The 15,617-nt window shown below is 42.9% G+C and overlaps 1 protein-coding gene across 1 annotated transcript in view; it reads right to left on the reverse strand.

Moving 5' to 3' along the window:
* Positions 1–637: 637 nt before the first annotated feature.
* GFOD1 (glucose-fructose oxidoreductase domain containing 1) overlaps positions 638–15,617 on the reverse strand; it is a 176,262-nt gene continuing 161,282 nt past the window's right edge. Inside the window, exon 2 of the mRNA XM_030211137.1 lies at positions 638–3,223. Coding sequence (XP_030066997.1) covers positions 2,304–3,223 — 920 coding nt within the window. The 3' untranslated portion in view covers positions 638–2,303. The remainder of the gene's footprint in view (positions 3,224–15,617) is intronic.

A 15,617-nucleotide genomic window follows, 5' to 3' on the forward strand; every position in this document is an offset into this window, starting at 1 on the left:
AGCAGTAAGCCAGCGTTGAGCTTACTGATGCTTAGTAAAGGGGCCCCTTAAATTCTTAATAAGATGATTCAAGTCTTAGGTCAAGTGGCAAACAATTCTATAGCATAGGTCCTACCGTGTTTCCCCGAAAATAAGACACTGTCTTATATTAAATTTTGCTCCCCAAGACCTGCTAGATCTTATTTTCAGGGGAGGCCTTATTTTTCGGGGAAACATTGGGGTCACCCCCCCCCCCACCCGAGATCGCCGGCTCCCCCCCTCGATCGGCGGCTCCCCCTGCCCTCAGTCGCTCCCGGAACTAACCTCTTAAATGCTTCCTTTCACCATTCATCTTCGCACTCGCCGCAAGCAGCAGGGCAGGCCACTCCTTCCTTCCGTGTCCCGCCCTCGCCTGATGTAACGTAACATCAGGCGAGGGCGGGACACGGAAGGAAGGAGTGGCCAGCCCTGCTGCTTGCGGCGAGTGCGAAGGTGAAAGGAAGCGGTTAAGAGGTTAGTTCCGGGAGCGACTGAGGGCGGGGGGAGCCGCTGATCGAGGGGGGGAGCCGGCGATCTCGGGTGAGGGGTGACCCCGATGTTTCCTCGAAAAATAAGGCCTCCCCTGCTAGGTCTTATTTTCGGGGGAGGCCTTATATTTTCAAATTGCAGCAAGACCTCTACTAGGTCTTACTTTTGGAGGATGTCCTATTTTCGGGGAAACACGGTAGTACACTAAAAATAGCTGAGGTAAGTCTGTCTACCTTAGATGGACTCTTTTTAAAAAAATGATTGAATTATGAATAAATATGAAAGATTCACAAATGGACAGTAGCCAAGGTTGAAGCCTTGAGTGCTGGCACTACTGCTCACAATTTTCAGAGTTCTGCTTATTCAACCCCTTTTTGTATCACTTGAAAAATAAAATTTTAAAAATAAAAATCCATAGATCAGGGCTTCCCAAACTGGGCTACAGCCCCAACTGGGGTCACAAAACTTGCACTTGGAGTCATGACCTGTGGACGCTGTCCACAGTAATGTCATAGGGCTAGGCCTCTGGAGGTTGCATGCTTTCTGTGACCACAATAATGAGGTCACAGCCACAGAAAGTTTGATAAGCACTGCCATAGATAGTAAATCTTTCATTTATTCTTTAATAGTTGTGCTAACTCAATCCCTTTGGCAAAAGATAGGCAACTTCAAAATAGCTGTGAGGAAACTGATCTGCAGGCCTTTTGCACTAATTTGGCCCTGTTTGTCCTGAATCCTAAATCCTATGACTGTAAACAACTGCCAGCCACTGAAGGGCTGCAGACAGGGCTTTTAATTTTTTCAAGTTCTTATCACATAAAACAAACAATAAAAACAGCAAAATGCTATATAAACGTAAAACCCTATTAAAAGTGATATATTTTAAAAAAGCAACGTTAAGGAAAGCGGGAGCCTTCTTGCAAAACTGTTGATTGTTCGCTTTACCAGTCCTGACAGTGTCTCTTTAAGGTGCTCCAATGTAAACACATGGCAGAAACAGTCTTCTCTTTGAGATATGATGCTCTCTACCTAGTCTCTTGAATGCAAACAATTCTAGGCTTCCGAAGAACTTGGGAGAGAATCCGTACTGCTTCCTATTTTAAGCTAGCATAGATAAAGCACATTTCTGAATTACAACTGAGAAGGCAGAACAGCTATTATGATAGCAGGCGACTGCACAATTTTCTCCCCAGGTCAGTTTGTGCTGCTTTCTGCCTTGCTTCTAATGTCACTCTCTCAGTGCCAGATATGTGTAGCCCTGCACTGGTGATTGATCTCTTTGCTGTGATTGATATGACTGTGGCATCCTTGTTCAGGAACCATACACATCCTCAGCTCTGGCAAGCCACCGATCAACAGAGAAAGAAAAGGAAGGCGTAAGCTACTTAGCTTGCCTGGGTCACTCATTTTTTGCCTCGATTGCTTGCTATTTCCACATCTTGGTTTAGAGATTCGGTGGGTAGCCTTTCACTAGTAATATAATCTAGGAATATTGTCATATGGAGGGATGGAGGCCATGCCTACAATAAGCCATGTGGTTGTAGCATCCTAAGTTCTTACAGTATGATTCTTACAGTCAGTTGTCTGGTAAGGAAAGCCAGAGAGGCGTTCCATTCCACTCACTGTAAACACACAAGCCAAAGTTCCTTTATTGGAGAAACCGATGCCATTGCCTATAGGATCATCCATTAATACTTCAAGACAACCAACCCACTCTATACAGGCAGGTGGCTGAACCAAATACCAGTGTCTGTTTTCTTTTTTTAATAAGTTATCCAGTTTTCTCTCTGCTCTTGCTAGCAATATAAAGACATCCTGCTCCTTCGCATAGCTTCACTGATCAAGTACGCAGGACTTAGCTCTGGCTCCTCGGTCATGATCACAATGTTCTGCCATTCACCTGTCTGGTTTGACTTTTTAATAGTGTCTACAACACACAAGGCATACAGACAGTCATCAAAAGTGGCAGCCATGGTGAGGGGCCTCCCATCCCATGTTCTCCTGTCCTCCTGGTCCTGAAATGCCTGGCGCACAGCCTGTACCATTTTGATGGTTCCCCGAAGATAAGGGGATGGAATATCACTGAAGGCTTTCTCAGGCAAAAGTGAGTTGCTGACGGGTGTACAGTCTTTTAGAAGAAGCTCTCTATGGAGCGAACTATTCATCTGTCCATATAAATCAGTGCCAATTACAGTAAGCCTCCCCGACGAACCCACCACGACAATGTCTTGTGTGAATTCTCCAGGGACATTGAAATTGAGAGTCACTGTGCAGCATACGCCACCTTCTAGAACCATCTGAAAGGTACAAAAGTCATCGCTGGTTATCTGGCGTATTCCCTTTATGTGTTCTGTCTGTTTCACAAAAGTCTTGAGTAGTCCATGAACTTTTACTGCTTTCTGGCTAGTCAGGAATGTCAACAGGTCAATGATGTAGCTGCCCACAGAGTGCAGACCCCCACCGCCCATCAGGTCATCACAGCTCCAGTTATACTTTTTGCCCAGAAGGCTTCCACTGTGTACTTGTACCTCACACACCAGCATCTCCCCTACGTAGCCTTCCTGAATCAACTGTTTCATCTTCACAAAGGCAGGCAGAAAGCGCAAAACATTTCCCATGATGCTCATGAGTTTTGGGTAGTAGTGGGCAGCGGACATCATCCTGAATGCATCTAGAGGGGTAGCCGTCCTGTCACAGATGACATTTTTCCCGATGCCTGCAAAAGAGTAAACAAGGAGAACTTAAGCTCACATAGGCGTTTATAGTAGGGTAAAGGGTTTAAAGAAGGGACTCATGCAGTCTTCCAAATATAGACTTCTAGAACTTTTTAGATTATTTTACATTGGTCCAATAAAAAATATCACAATTTTCTTGCAGGACAAAGTGGTTACTATAGCTGGTCACTACCATACATGGAGCAAGAGAAAACAAGCAACTTATTAGTGCAAATTATCAAAGTACATATAAATGATGCACAGGCCCTGCCGATATATAATTTCCAGCCGATATTTAAAACCTGCCCAGTTAACTGGTACTTAACCTGCTATCTGGTGATATTCAGCAGGAGACAGCCGACCATCTCCTGTTGAATATTGCTGGTTAGTGCTTAGCAGATACCTGGTTATATCACACGATATAATCTGTGTCTGCCGATATTCAGTGCAACATTGGCTAAGTTTAGCGGCCAAATTTGGCTTCCTAAATAGCAGGTATCTCTTTGGTTAGCTTAAACTTAACCAGCCAGTGCTCAATATCGGCCTGGCCAATTAAATTTAAACTGGCCAAAATATACCCAGATATTCAATGCCGGTCACTGTACTTAGTGCTCATCATCCTGGCACTAAAAGTTTGGCACTCTTTCTTGAATCTACCCCTAAGCGCAAATTCTATAATGGCAGTTCCACATGGAACTGCCCTTACACAACACTAGCATTAAGTTCACAGTTTCACACCTAACTTTAGACATGAGTGCTTATGCCATGACAAACTTATGTAACTCCCTGTATTCTATGACCTGTGCACTAAACCCCTCCCACATCCCCCCCAGGCATGAATTTGGGTGCGCAAGTTTATAAAACCTGGGGGATGATGTGAGAAAAATATGCCCAGCACTGGTTGTCAGCCCTTTCAGAAATGTGTCAGCCAGGATAATGCTTGGAACTACATCTCAAATCATAGTTTGACTCCATCCTTCATTATGCACTGAAAAAAAAAAAACCCCACACTATACACAAGACTCTCATATCTATTTGCTACTCCTTCCTTGTGGCATGATAATTATTAAAGGGTTTTTTTTTCCCTATATCTGCCTCAACACGGAGCTTACAGTACTTTTTTTTTTTTTTTCAAAAGGCCTTTATGTGTTAACAGCATAAAAATGCTGGTGCTTTTTGTCTTAATATGCAGTCTCTTTTGAAAATGGCGCCATCTTTGTAGTAGACTTTCACAAATACCTATTTTAATAGTGCCACCCTCTCACTGTTCCTTGGCTGGTTGTCATGGCAATGGTCCTGAGGCCAGGAGCCAAGTAGTAGACCCTGGCCAAAAGGTGTCACTCATGACTCTTCATCAGAGACTGCATGGTATCTGTCTCAAAAAGATTTTATGCTCCAAGTAATAAGGACTGCTTACTATGATGGTGATATTCAAAGGGTTTAAGCTCCTAAATTTGAGAGTAAAGCTCCTAAACTGGCCTCTTTAAAAATTTACTAGCGCAGAGTCCTAAATTTATGCCACTAGTTTCACTGGGCTCCTAAATTTTTGAAATCTAAAAAGAAGGTGACGACAACACAGATGGATATAGGGTGGGAATACGTTTAGGGCGGTGGTTCTCAAATCTGGTCCTGCAGGCACCCCAGCCAGTCAGGTTTTCAGGATATCCACAGTGAATATTCATGAGAGAGATCTGCATGCAGTGCAGGCACATCTCTCTCATGAGTATTCATTGTGGATATCCTGAAAAACCTGATTGGCTGGGGTGCCATCAGGACCAGGTTTGAGAATCACTGGTTTAGGAGGTTAGTACTGATTTTCAGCACTTAGGCATCTAATTTAGGTTCTCAAATCTTGAAAATCTATGGAAGAGACATATTTAATATGTTGTCTCCTGCTGCCCTGAGACTAAATCTCACAGCATTTATCATGAGATTTGACTCCGAGGCAGCAGGAGACAGCATCAGATTAAATGTATCTCTTGCTACTGGCCTATAGGGGGGATGCATGGTGGGAGGGAGTAGGACTGAGTGTGGGTAACCTCATCATGACCTGTCCATCCTGGGCGGATGAGGAAGGTGCAGAACCAAAGGAAAGAAGGAGAGAGTTAAAGGAAAGAGTGTTGCATGACATCCGTTGCTGCAGGACACCAGGGGTGGCCACCCTGCTTATCACCATCATAATCCCAGCTCTGGATTTAAGTTTTTTAAATATTTGGTTTATTTATTTTAATAATTTTTTATTGCAAACACTTTGTTGCTTTGACGTGAAGGGCTGTCTAGAAAAATTTCAATAAACTAAACTAAATTTAATCTGGAGTCAGTGCTATTATAATTCCCTTCTTCACCAAAGTCTATTTACCACTCTTTCCTATGACAGGTACACAGCGGCAGAAACTGAATACTGCATCACAGGAGCTATGTGTGATGCCAAGATGTTAAAAGCCACTGTACAATTCTTACTTAAGAACAAGATGCATCTCTACCATGACTGAAAATTATAGAACAAAGCACTTTGCATTAAATGCATCAGAGAGTTTTCTTAAACTTAGAATAAATGCTTACAGATCCTATTTCTTTTACTTCTGCTATGATTTGGGCAGGTGTGGGGTTGTTATTTAAATCCTCCACTAAGTAAACATTAAACCTGACCCTAGCAAGTAAGAATGCAGATTCCACCAGACCATCCATCCAATCATCATCTCTTACTCAACCAGCTGTGCCAGATCACTTTCTTTGGGGGGCAGGGCAGTTTCTTCTTGTTCCTTTGGGCTTCCAACTTGATCAGAATTGAAGTTGAGATCCCAGAACCATAAGCCTTCATTCACAACTACCACAGATTTCCCTTCCCAGGTCACCTAGCTCAGTTACTTCCATGCTTTACTGTTTTTTAGCAAGCCTCCCTGTATGAAGGCCTCTGTCTTAGAGCTGCCAAGATGTGGTCAGGCCCACCAGGGTTCCAGCCTTCTGGCAGCCTCAGACGTTATGCAGGCACTAGCAATATTCAGTCCAAGTACTCGCATAGATAACTGGACAAGGAGGACCAAAGTCTTAACTTTACCCATTGAGCTATTTGAGTCTGGCACTGAATATCACCCATATTCGCATAACTTCCGGGTATTGCTGATGACGTGGATAGTCAAATGCCCATGCTCAGACACGGCCCAGCATTGAATATCCAGGTTTAACTTAGTCATGATCAGCCGTTAAAATAACACTCACTATCACCAGCTGAACATGACCCATTGATATCTGTATTCAATAGTGAAATGGAGTGATAGGAAGTGCAACCAGCAGAGTCTTCCCTCACTTTCAGGAACATCCTGCTAGATGACTGCTCATTGTAAGAGAAAGTTCTCTGCCACTTCATAAAAAATTGAATAGTTTTACCAATGGTGGGACAATTATAATTTTAAATACCTTATAAAAAGAGGCAGATAAGCCATCCAGCCCTATACATACCCTAATTACTGATGTAAATCTCCCTTTGCAGTACACAAACATCCTTTAGTCCCAGCTCTGCTAGCTGGGCCTTCCCCTTAAGGGAGCCTTTTCCTACTGTTCTCCATTCCCTTCCCCATCCTTCTTATATACAGTGGTGGAAATAAGTATTTGATCCCTTGCTGATTTTGTAAGTTTGCCCACTGACAAAGACATGAGCAGCCCATAATTGAAGGGTAGGTTATTGGTAACAGTGAGAGATAGCACATCACAAATTAAATCCGGAAAATCACATTGTGGAAAGTATATGAATTTATTTGCATTCTGCAGAGGGAAATAAGTATTTGATCCCCCACCAACCAGTAAGAGATCTGGCCCCTACAGACCAGGTAGATGCTCCAAATCAACTCGTTACCTGCATGACAGACAGCTGTCGGCAATGGTCACCTGTATGAAAGATACCTGTCCACAGACTCAGTGAATCAGTCAGACTCTAACCTCTACAAAATGGCCAAGAGCAAGGAGCTGTCTAAGGATGTCAGGGACAAGATCATACACCTGCACAAGGCTGGAATGGGCTACAAAACCATCAGTAAGACGCTGGGCGAGAAGGAGACAACTGTTGGTGCCATAGTAAGAAAATGGAAGAAGTACAAAATGACTGTCAATCGACAAAGATCTGGGGCTCCACGCAAAATCTCACCTCGTGGGGTATCCTTGATCATGAGGAAGGTTAGAAATCAGCCTACAACTACAAGGGGGGAACTTGTCAATGATCTCAAGGCAGCTGGGACCACTGTCACCACGAAAACCATTGGTAACACATTACGACATAACGGATTGCAATCCTGCAATGCCCGCAAGGTCCCCCTGCTCCGGAAGGCACATGTGACGGCCCGTCTGAAGTTTGCCAGTGAACACCTGGATGATGCCGAGAGTGATTGGGAGAAGGTGCTGTGGTCAGATGAGACAAAAATTGAGCTCTTTGGCATGAACTCAACTCGCCGTGTTTGGAGGAAGAGAAATGCTGCCTATGACCCAAAGAACACCGTCCCCACTGTCAAGCATGGAGGTGGAAATGTTATGTTTTGGGGGTGTTTCTCTGCTAAGGGCACAGGACTACTTCACCGCATCAATGGGAGAATGGATGGGGCCATGTACCATACAATTCTGAGTGACAACCTCCTTCCCTCCGCCAGGGCCTTAAAAATGGGTCGTGGCTGGGTCTTCCAGCACGACAATGACCCAAAACATACAGCCAAGGCAACAAAGGAGTGGCTCAGGAAGAAGCACATTAGGGTCATGGAGTGGCCTAGCCAGTCACCAGACCTTAATCCCATTGAAAACTTATGGAGGGAGCTGAAGCTGCGAGTTGCCAAGCGACAGCCCAGAACTCTTAATGATTTAGAGATGATCTGCAAAGAGGAGTGGACCAAAATTCCTCCTGACATGTGTGCAAACCTCATCATCAACTACAGAAGACGTCTGACCGCTGTGCTTGCCAACAAGGGTTTTGCCACCAAGTATTAGGTCTTGTTTGCCAGAGGGATTAAATACTTATTTCCCTCTGCAGAATGCAAATAAATTCATATACTTTCCACAATGTGATTTTCCGGATTTAATTTGTGATGTGCTATCTCTCACTGTTACCAATAACCTACCCTTCAATTATGGGCTGCTCATGTCTTTGTCAGTGGGCAAACTTACAAAATCAGCAAGGGATCAAATACTTATTTCCACCACTGTATCTCCTGGTAAAACTCCACAAATTTCTTCCATATATTTATATGGGGGAAATTCTATAACTGGGCACATGGTGAAAGCCTATTCTATAATAGCATTCAGACACACAGGGCCTGATATTCAGCCAGCGGTGGGCAGCACTTTTGCTATCTGCCGCTGGTGTTAAAACCTGATATTCAATGCTAGGCCATTTCTAGCGACCACCATTGAATATCAGGGGTTTCTTTAACCGCTAAAAGTTAACCAGTTAAACCGATATTCAACGTTAACCAGTTAACTTTTTGGTAGTTAAAGATAGGCCTATTTACGTGGCCTATTTTAACTGCTCAACATAGTCAGTTATGAGCTGAATATCCGTGTCTAACCGAATATGTTGCATGGTATACAGTGCTTGATTAGTTATCAAAATTCCAGATATGTGCTTTTTTATTCAGCACAATTGGAATGATTACTTACAAATAAAGACGTTGCTGTTTAGTAGGGGGGTATAATAATTCAAGATAGATCCCAGGCCTGTTATGGTTGTATGTTCAGGTTTTCTTTTTGATTTTTTTTTTCTTTTATAGAATTCCTTTGGATTGATTTGGTTGATTTCTGCCTCTCTCCTTAATGTGGTCTGTGTATAGTTTTGTATAATTTACTTTTGTATATTCAAAATTATTCACTAAAACAAGGCATTCCCATCGTGTTTTATATTTCAGTGTATATAATGTTTCTTTTTCTTTTAAGTCTGATTCATTTTTTACTTCAATTTAATCAGAACTGTTTTATTCTTTTTTCCACAGACTATAATCATTTCTTTAGCTGTAGAGCCTTTGATGCCCACATCTAATTAAAACAGCTCTAGGTTTATTCTTAATTTGCTAGGAAAAGAGGCAACCAGACCTTTTAATGGGCAATTATATCCCAAGGACAGCATGTGGTCTGGGAACAAGGTAATGAGAAGACATTCCAAGGGTGTCCCTGTAGAGACCGCATTTCTCAGTCTGCATTTTCTGCCTGGGGCTTGCCTCCCAGAGCTGGCTTTTTGTCTTTGGGGGGAAAAAATTCATTTACATGGTGCTCAACAACTGGCTTATTCAGATCTGCACTGAAGCTCTCTTGCAGGAGCATGAAAAATGGAAGTGACACAAATGTTTTAACATTTTATGCCTGCTAATTGGAGCGCAGAAAACTAGACTGGTACTGTTGGGTGCTAGTTCAATCATTACCCACTGAGGTAGGCTATGAACCCCCCCCCCTCCAAACATACCCCACTGTTGCAGGGTTCAAGAAAGTTTAGCCAACCTTCCCCAGAAAAACTGCAGCCCTGCTTCAATGAGATTTATTGTTGCTATAATCTCTAATTAAAGATTATTAAGGAATGGAGGACATGAGCACCTTAGTAAACATAGGGAATGTAACTCGCCTTGTGCACTTTGATGTTTACATTACTAAGGGGCCCTTTTAAGTGGGAAAGAGGTTTGCAGTATTTTACCTGTTTGTGTGCACTAACTACACATTACCGATCCGATATTTAAAAAAATATTTTCGGAGGGCACAGAGAGTGTGCATTCCTGTGTTATCCAACTATGCCATTATTGATTAGCATGCTAACTGATAATGCAGAGTTAACGCAGAGGCACTCGGCATCTCCAAAACAGGAGGCGGTAAGGCTCCTATTAGTGGGCCTTTTATAAAGGCGCGCTAGCGTTTTTAGATCATGCTAAAAATATGCTTGCGCTAAACGCTAGAGATGCCCATATATTCCTATGGGCGTCTCTAGCCTTTGGCATGCGCCAGGGCCGCCGAGAGACTGGGCCAGGCCCGGGACAAGGCTGCCCCTGGGGCCACCCCCCACCTTAGGTCGCCAGCCCCCCCCTCCACCCACCCCCGGGCCCTCTGCACTGACCTTAAGCGCCTCACCTTCGAAAGCACAGCAACAAGCAGCGGCAGACCACTCCTTCCTTCCGTGTCCCGCCCTCGTGGAAGTTACGTCAGGCGAGGGCGGGACACAGAAGGAAGGAGTGGTCTGCCGCTGCTTGCTGCGCTTTCGAAGGTGAGGCGCTTAAGTTCAATGCCAGGGAGCAACGGAGGGCAGGTGGGCCGGACTGCGGCAGCGGCGCCAGGCTCCCCCCCCCCCCCCCCGGAGGCCCGGGGAATTTTGTCCCCCCTGTCCCCCCCTCTCGGCAGCCCTGGCGTGCGCTAATAATGCTACCTGCGCCTTTGTAAAAGACCCTCTTAGTTTCTTATAAGCTCCACACACTAATGGGAATGTAACATGTCAGTTCAATTGTCAGAATTAAATATGCAGCAGAATTATTGAAATATGCAGAATTATGCTGAATCAGGTACCAATATAAAAATGCAGCTTTTAAAAGACATATTGAAACTGCAACAGAGAAACTGGCTTTCATTTCAAGTCCCTCTTTCTCACCCCCCCTACTTTCCTGGGAACTTCTGATAGCAGGGCTAGTCAATTACAAACACTTAACAGAGACAAAAGGTACTGGGATATAGCTTCCTTCTCCTCCCACTTGAAGGACTGGTAACAAAAGCGTGACTAAGGTGGGTACCTGAAGGCTCATCAAGACATCTCCGAAAACCAAAGACCCAAGAGACAGAAAGTCTGGAGAACCCATTGAAGACAAAGACTTCAGAGGAAAAGCATAAACAAAACATTTGCCTATCATCAGATGTATACCTGCCCCCTCCCATCAGCTATCAGACATGAAGATGCCAGGACATATGCAGAAAGGAAAGACTTATAATGTGATCATGTGAACAGACTACATTAACCATAATGCCTTGCAAATTATCCATTGGAAACCAGGAAGCAAATGATCCAGGACATGCACCCACCATGAACTATAAAAAGCCTGGAAATAGCCCAGCTCAAGTTCTTGGGACCTGCCTGCTCTTGGGTATCTGCTCTTGGAAATCTGCTGCCTCTGCCTCATGGCTCTTCACTGGACCACAGCATGCTCTATAACAAAGACTGTTCTGTAAGTTTTAACTTCTGATTTTAAAAACCTGCTACTTTACTTTGAAGTACAGATTCTCTGTAAGATCTCTTAAAAGAACTATCTCTCACTTGTAACCTTATTTATACGATTGCATTAATCATATTGTAACTTAATAAACCCTTTTGAATCTAAATATATAGTGCTCCTGTTCTTTCATAAACCTGGTAATGCAGGTTAATGTAATCCAATAAGTGTACTTAATGCTTAATTCATTGCAATTGTGAATATTGTTGCTTTAATCGGCAACTGGTGGAGAATTAAAAAATATGTGTGTGTATATATATATTAAAAATGATAAACATTAGTGAGTGCTCTAGAGCTATCCCCAAGTATAAATTAATTCCTTGTAACAGGAACATTAGCACACAACCTGCATATTTAAAAAAAATAAATGCCCTAAAAAGTGCTGCATTAAATCTGGGCTTTTAACGTGCAGGAACATCCTACGTTATTTTAAATGGAAGTCATAAATGGCCGTGCACTATTAAAAACATTAGCAAGCGGCAATTTACTGCCGGAGCCCTTACTGCCATTTAATGTTGACCCCTAAGGAATGAGAGTGGGGAGGCTGAAGAATGAATGAGAATGTTGGGGAATGTCTGACTGTATGAAAGGTGTGGATATGGAATGAGTGTGCGTGAATTGGGTAGGAGGGAAGAGGGGAAATATAATGAGAAAATGTTCATTCAGAGTTGTACCCATCAAAGCACTGTTCCAAGGAAAGTGTGCTATTTTTATCTGATACATATAATTCTGCATTTATGGTATTGTACACTAAGTGGATTATTTTATTCTGCTTTGTATGATGTTGGTTAAATAAAAAAAAAAAAAAAAAAAAAGAAGGTGCTAAGGGCTCACATGCTCACCATGTGGTAATCGGATAATGTGCGATGATGGCTGATTATTGCCAGACATGCCTACACCACGCCCCCATGCTAGAAAATGGAAAAATATTTTCTAACAAAAAATTACTGCAGGGCGTCTGGGTGTGTTCCACAGTAGTGGTGTTTTGGCATGTGCTACCCTCCCAGTAGCCCTACTGCACCTTTGTAAAAGGGCCCCTTAGGGACTCATTTACTAAAATGTGGTAAAATCTGGGCTGAATGTGTGGTAATGGAAATTACAACTGGGGTAACAAGTGGCCTCGGCAAGCGGCAATATCCACTCCTATCCTAGCTGAGATAATATTTATCCATCTCTCTGACCTCATGTGCAACTTTCTTTAAATCAGTCACGTTACTTTCTAACTCCTCTTACTCTCTTACCTATCTGTATGTTACATCTTTGCTTTACTCTTCACTATCAATTAAAATGTTCTATTACGTAATGTGTTGACATTGTAAGTAGTATACTACAGTGGCGTAGCTAGGGGGGCTGCCACCCGGGGCGGTTTGCCGTTGCACCCCCCCCCCGGGTGCAGCCCGATGACATCCCCCCCCTTGGCGCATCGACACCCCCCCGGGCCCACCTTCTTCCGTCCAACCAGCTCCCTACCTTTAAAAAAAATATCGGAATCCGAAATGAGGCACAGCGCCTCGCGCCTGCACGTAAAAGAAATATGCACCGTCTCATCGGGCCTTCCCTCGCTCTGTCTGTCCCACCCTCCGCTGACGCAACTTCCTATTTCCGCAAGGGCCGGACAGACAGAGCGAGAGAAGGCCCGATGAGACGGTGCACATTTCTTTTACGTGCAGGTGCGAGGCGCTGCGCCTCGCTTTGGATTCCGATATTTTTTTAAAGGTAGGGAGCTGGTTGGACGGAGGAGGGTGGGCACTGGGGAGGGGGGTGTCTATGCGCCCGGGGGGGGGGCTGGCAGGGAGCACCCCCCCCCCCGAGCTGACACCTGGGGCGGACCGCCCCTCCCGCCCCCCCTTGCTACGCCAGTGGTATACTATAACCAACAAAGAGTGGAGAAACAGGATCCGCTACGTGGATAAAAATAAAAGAACAGCAAAAAAAGTAGCGAGATCAACACGACACTCCAAAGACACCGTGGGTACAAGTAATAAAATGTTTAAATGAAAATTTAAAAAGACGACACGGAGCCATGTTTCAGCAAAAAACGCCTGCTTCAGGAGTCTACAAGTCAAGAGAGGTATACAATTATAATACATTCAAATAAATAGAACCTAGAACAGTTATATAAATAGCAGTACACAAAAATGTATAAAACTTAGAACAATCATATAAATGGTAATGACTGATAAAACAATAAGTTTAGCGACTCTGCGGCTGTTTTCAGCTACAGGTTTGTTGACCCTTTTCTTCTCTCATGCATTTATCTCGTTACACTTTTTTCCCTGTAGCCCTCTAGCTACTGTCAAATATTCCACTAGCTCTATCCATATCGTCACTTTACCTTTAGGACTAGCTGCTCCACGTTTCTAAACTCATTTCCTGGCTATATTTCTCGCTATATTTCTCTCTTTCAGCTGTTATTTACTGTTCCTCATCATACCGGACTCTTGCATATGCTATCCCCTCCCCACTCAATTCACAGCACTGCTAACTGCTCTGTCTTCGCTAAGCCCAGGTCCCTCTTGCCATTTATTTACAAATTGCACTCTCCAGCCTTTTTTGCTCACAAGTACTCCTTTTCTGTTTGCCATCTCCACTGTTTTGCCTGTTTTTCAAGCACATGTATTTGTTATTCATTTGTAAGTCGCAATCCTCAGTACATTATGTTTACAAACATTCTTTTTCTGTTTGTCATCCCCACAGTTTGAATGATTGTTTTTTTGTTTTTTTTTAATTTCAAATATTGTTTTTTTAAGCGCATTCATCTGTCATTGGCCTTTTTAAAGGTACTATTATCCCTTTTGTTTTGTTCCCTTTTGTTTTTTCCCCTTACCCTATGCTGTTTTATTCCAACTAAATGTATTTTTCATGTTCTGGTACTCTTCACTGTTTCAGGCTTGATTTGACTACCTCATTTATCGTGTTCCATTCTTTGGTTTACACAACAAACAGGTCTGCATTTATTTTCATATATTATCCATACCTGATATCTCCTGTAATTATTAGCCTTAATCCGGCAAAAGGATGAACAGAACTGTAGTTTTTCTGTTTTTTACAATTTTATACTGTTATTTATTTCATGGTCCATTTTAGAGTTTCTTTAATTTCATCTTATTATTCTCATGTGATTTACAGTTTCTCTGGATGTTTATCTTTTCAGTACATGGTTTTTATGTCTCCATTAAAAAAATGTATTGTTTTATAAGTCATTACCATTTATATGATTGTTCTAAGTTTTATACATTTTTGTGTACTGCTATTTATATAACTGTTCTAGGTTCTATTTATTTGAATGTATTATAATTGTATACCTCTCTTGACTTGTAGACTCCTGAAGCAGGCGTTTTTTGCCAAAACATGGCTCCGTGTCAAGTCTTTTTAAATTTTCATTTAATTAAACATTTTATTACTCATACCCATGGTGTCTTGCGCGTGTTGTGTTGATCTCGCTACTTTTTTGCTGTTCTTTTAAGTAGTATACTATGCCATACTTTGTATTATTTGAATATTTTGCCTGCTGTAATCGCCTATTCCTTATGTTTGACCTATTCTTACTGTACACCACCTTGAGTGAATTCCTTCAAAAAGACGTTACATAAGTACATAAGTAATGTCACACTGGGAAAAGACCAAAGGTCCATCGAGCCCAGGATCCTGTCCATGACAGTGGCCAATCCAGGCCAAGGGCACCTGGCAAGCTTCCCAAACGTACAAACATTCTATACATGTTATTCCTGGAATAAATAAATCCTAATAATAATAATTTCATGTGCCCACACTAACCACAGGCCACTTTTTACCACAGCTTAGTAAAAGGACCCTTAAATGAGGTATATCAAGTAACTAAGCCTACACCTAAATAAAACTACTGAAAAAGGTATGAGCTATATCCCAAATATATAGCCAGAGAAATGGCTCAAAGGCTCTGGTCACTGCTGTATGCTCTCTTCAAGAATCTAAGATTAAAAAACTACGAAGAGATGAAGAAGATTATGGGAAGAACTGTGTTTACCCTTGGTTACAACAGAAAGATAAACAGGAAGTCTCCCCTCCCTTTTGTGGGGAGGATAGTGATCTCTCAGATAGAAGTTCCTCTGGTTCGGATGAACAGTCTTTTTTAGGAGACCCCAGAGGGAGAAGAGGCAGAGGACGTGGAGGAAGAGCACGGAGAGGTCGAAGAGGAATGCGGAGG

Source organism: Microcaecilia unicolor, chromosome 1, assembly GCF_901765095.1.
Source record: "Microcaecilia unicolor chromosome 1, aMicUni1.1, whole genome shotgun sequence".
NCBI lineage: Eukaryota > Metazoa > Chordata > Amphibia > Gymnophiona > Siphonopidae > Microcaecilia > Microcaecilia unicolor.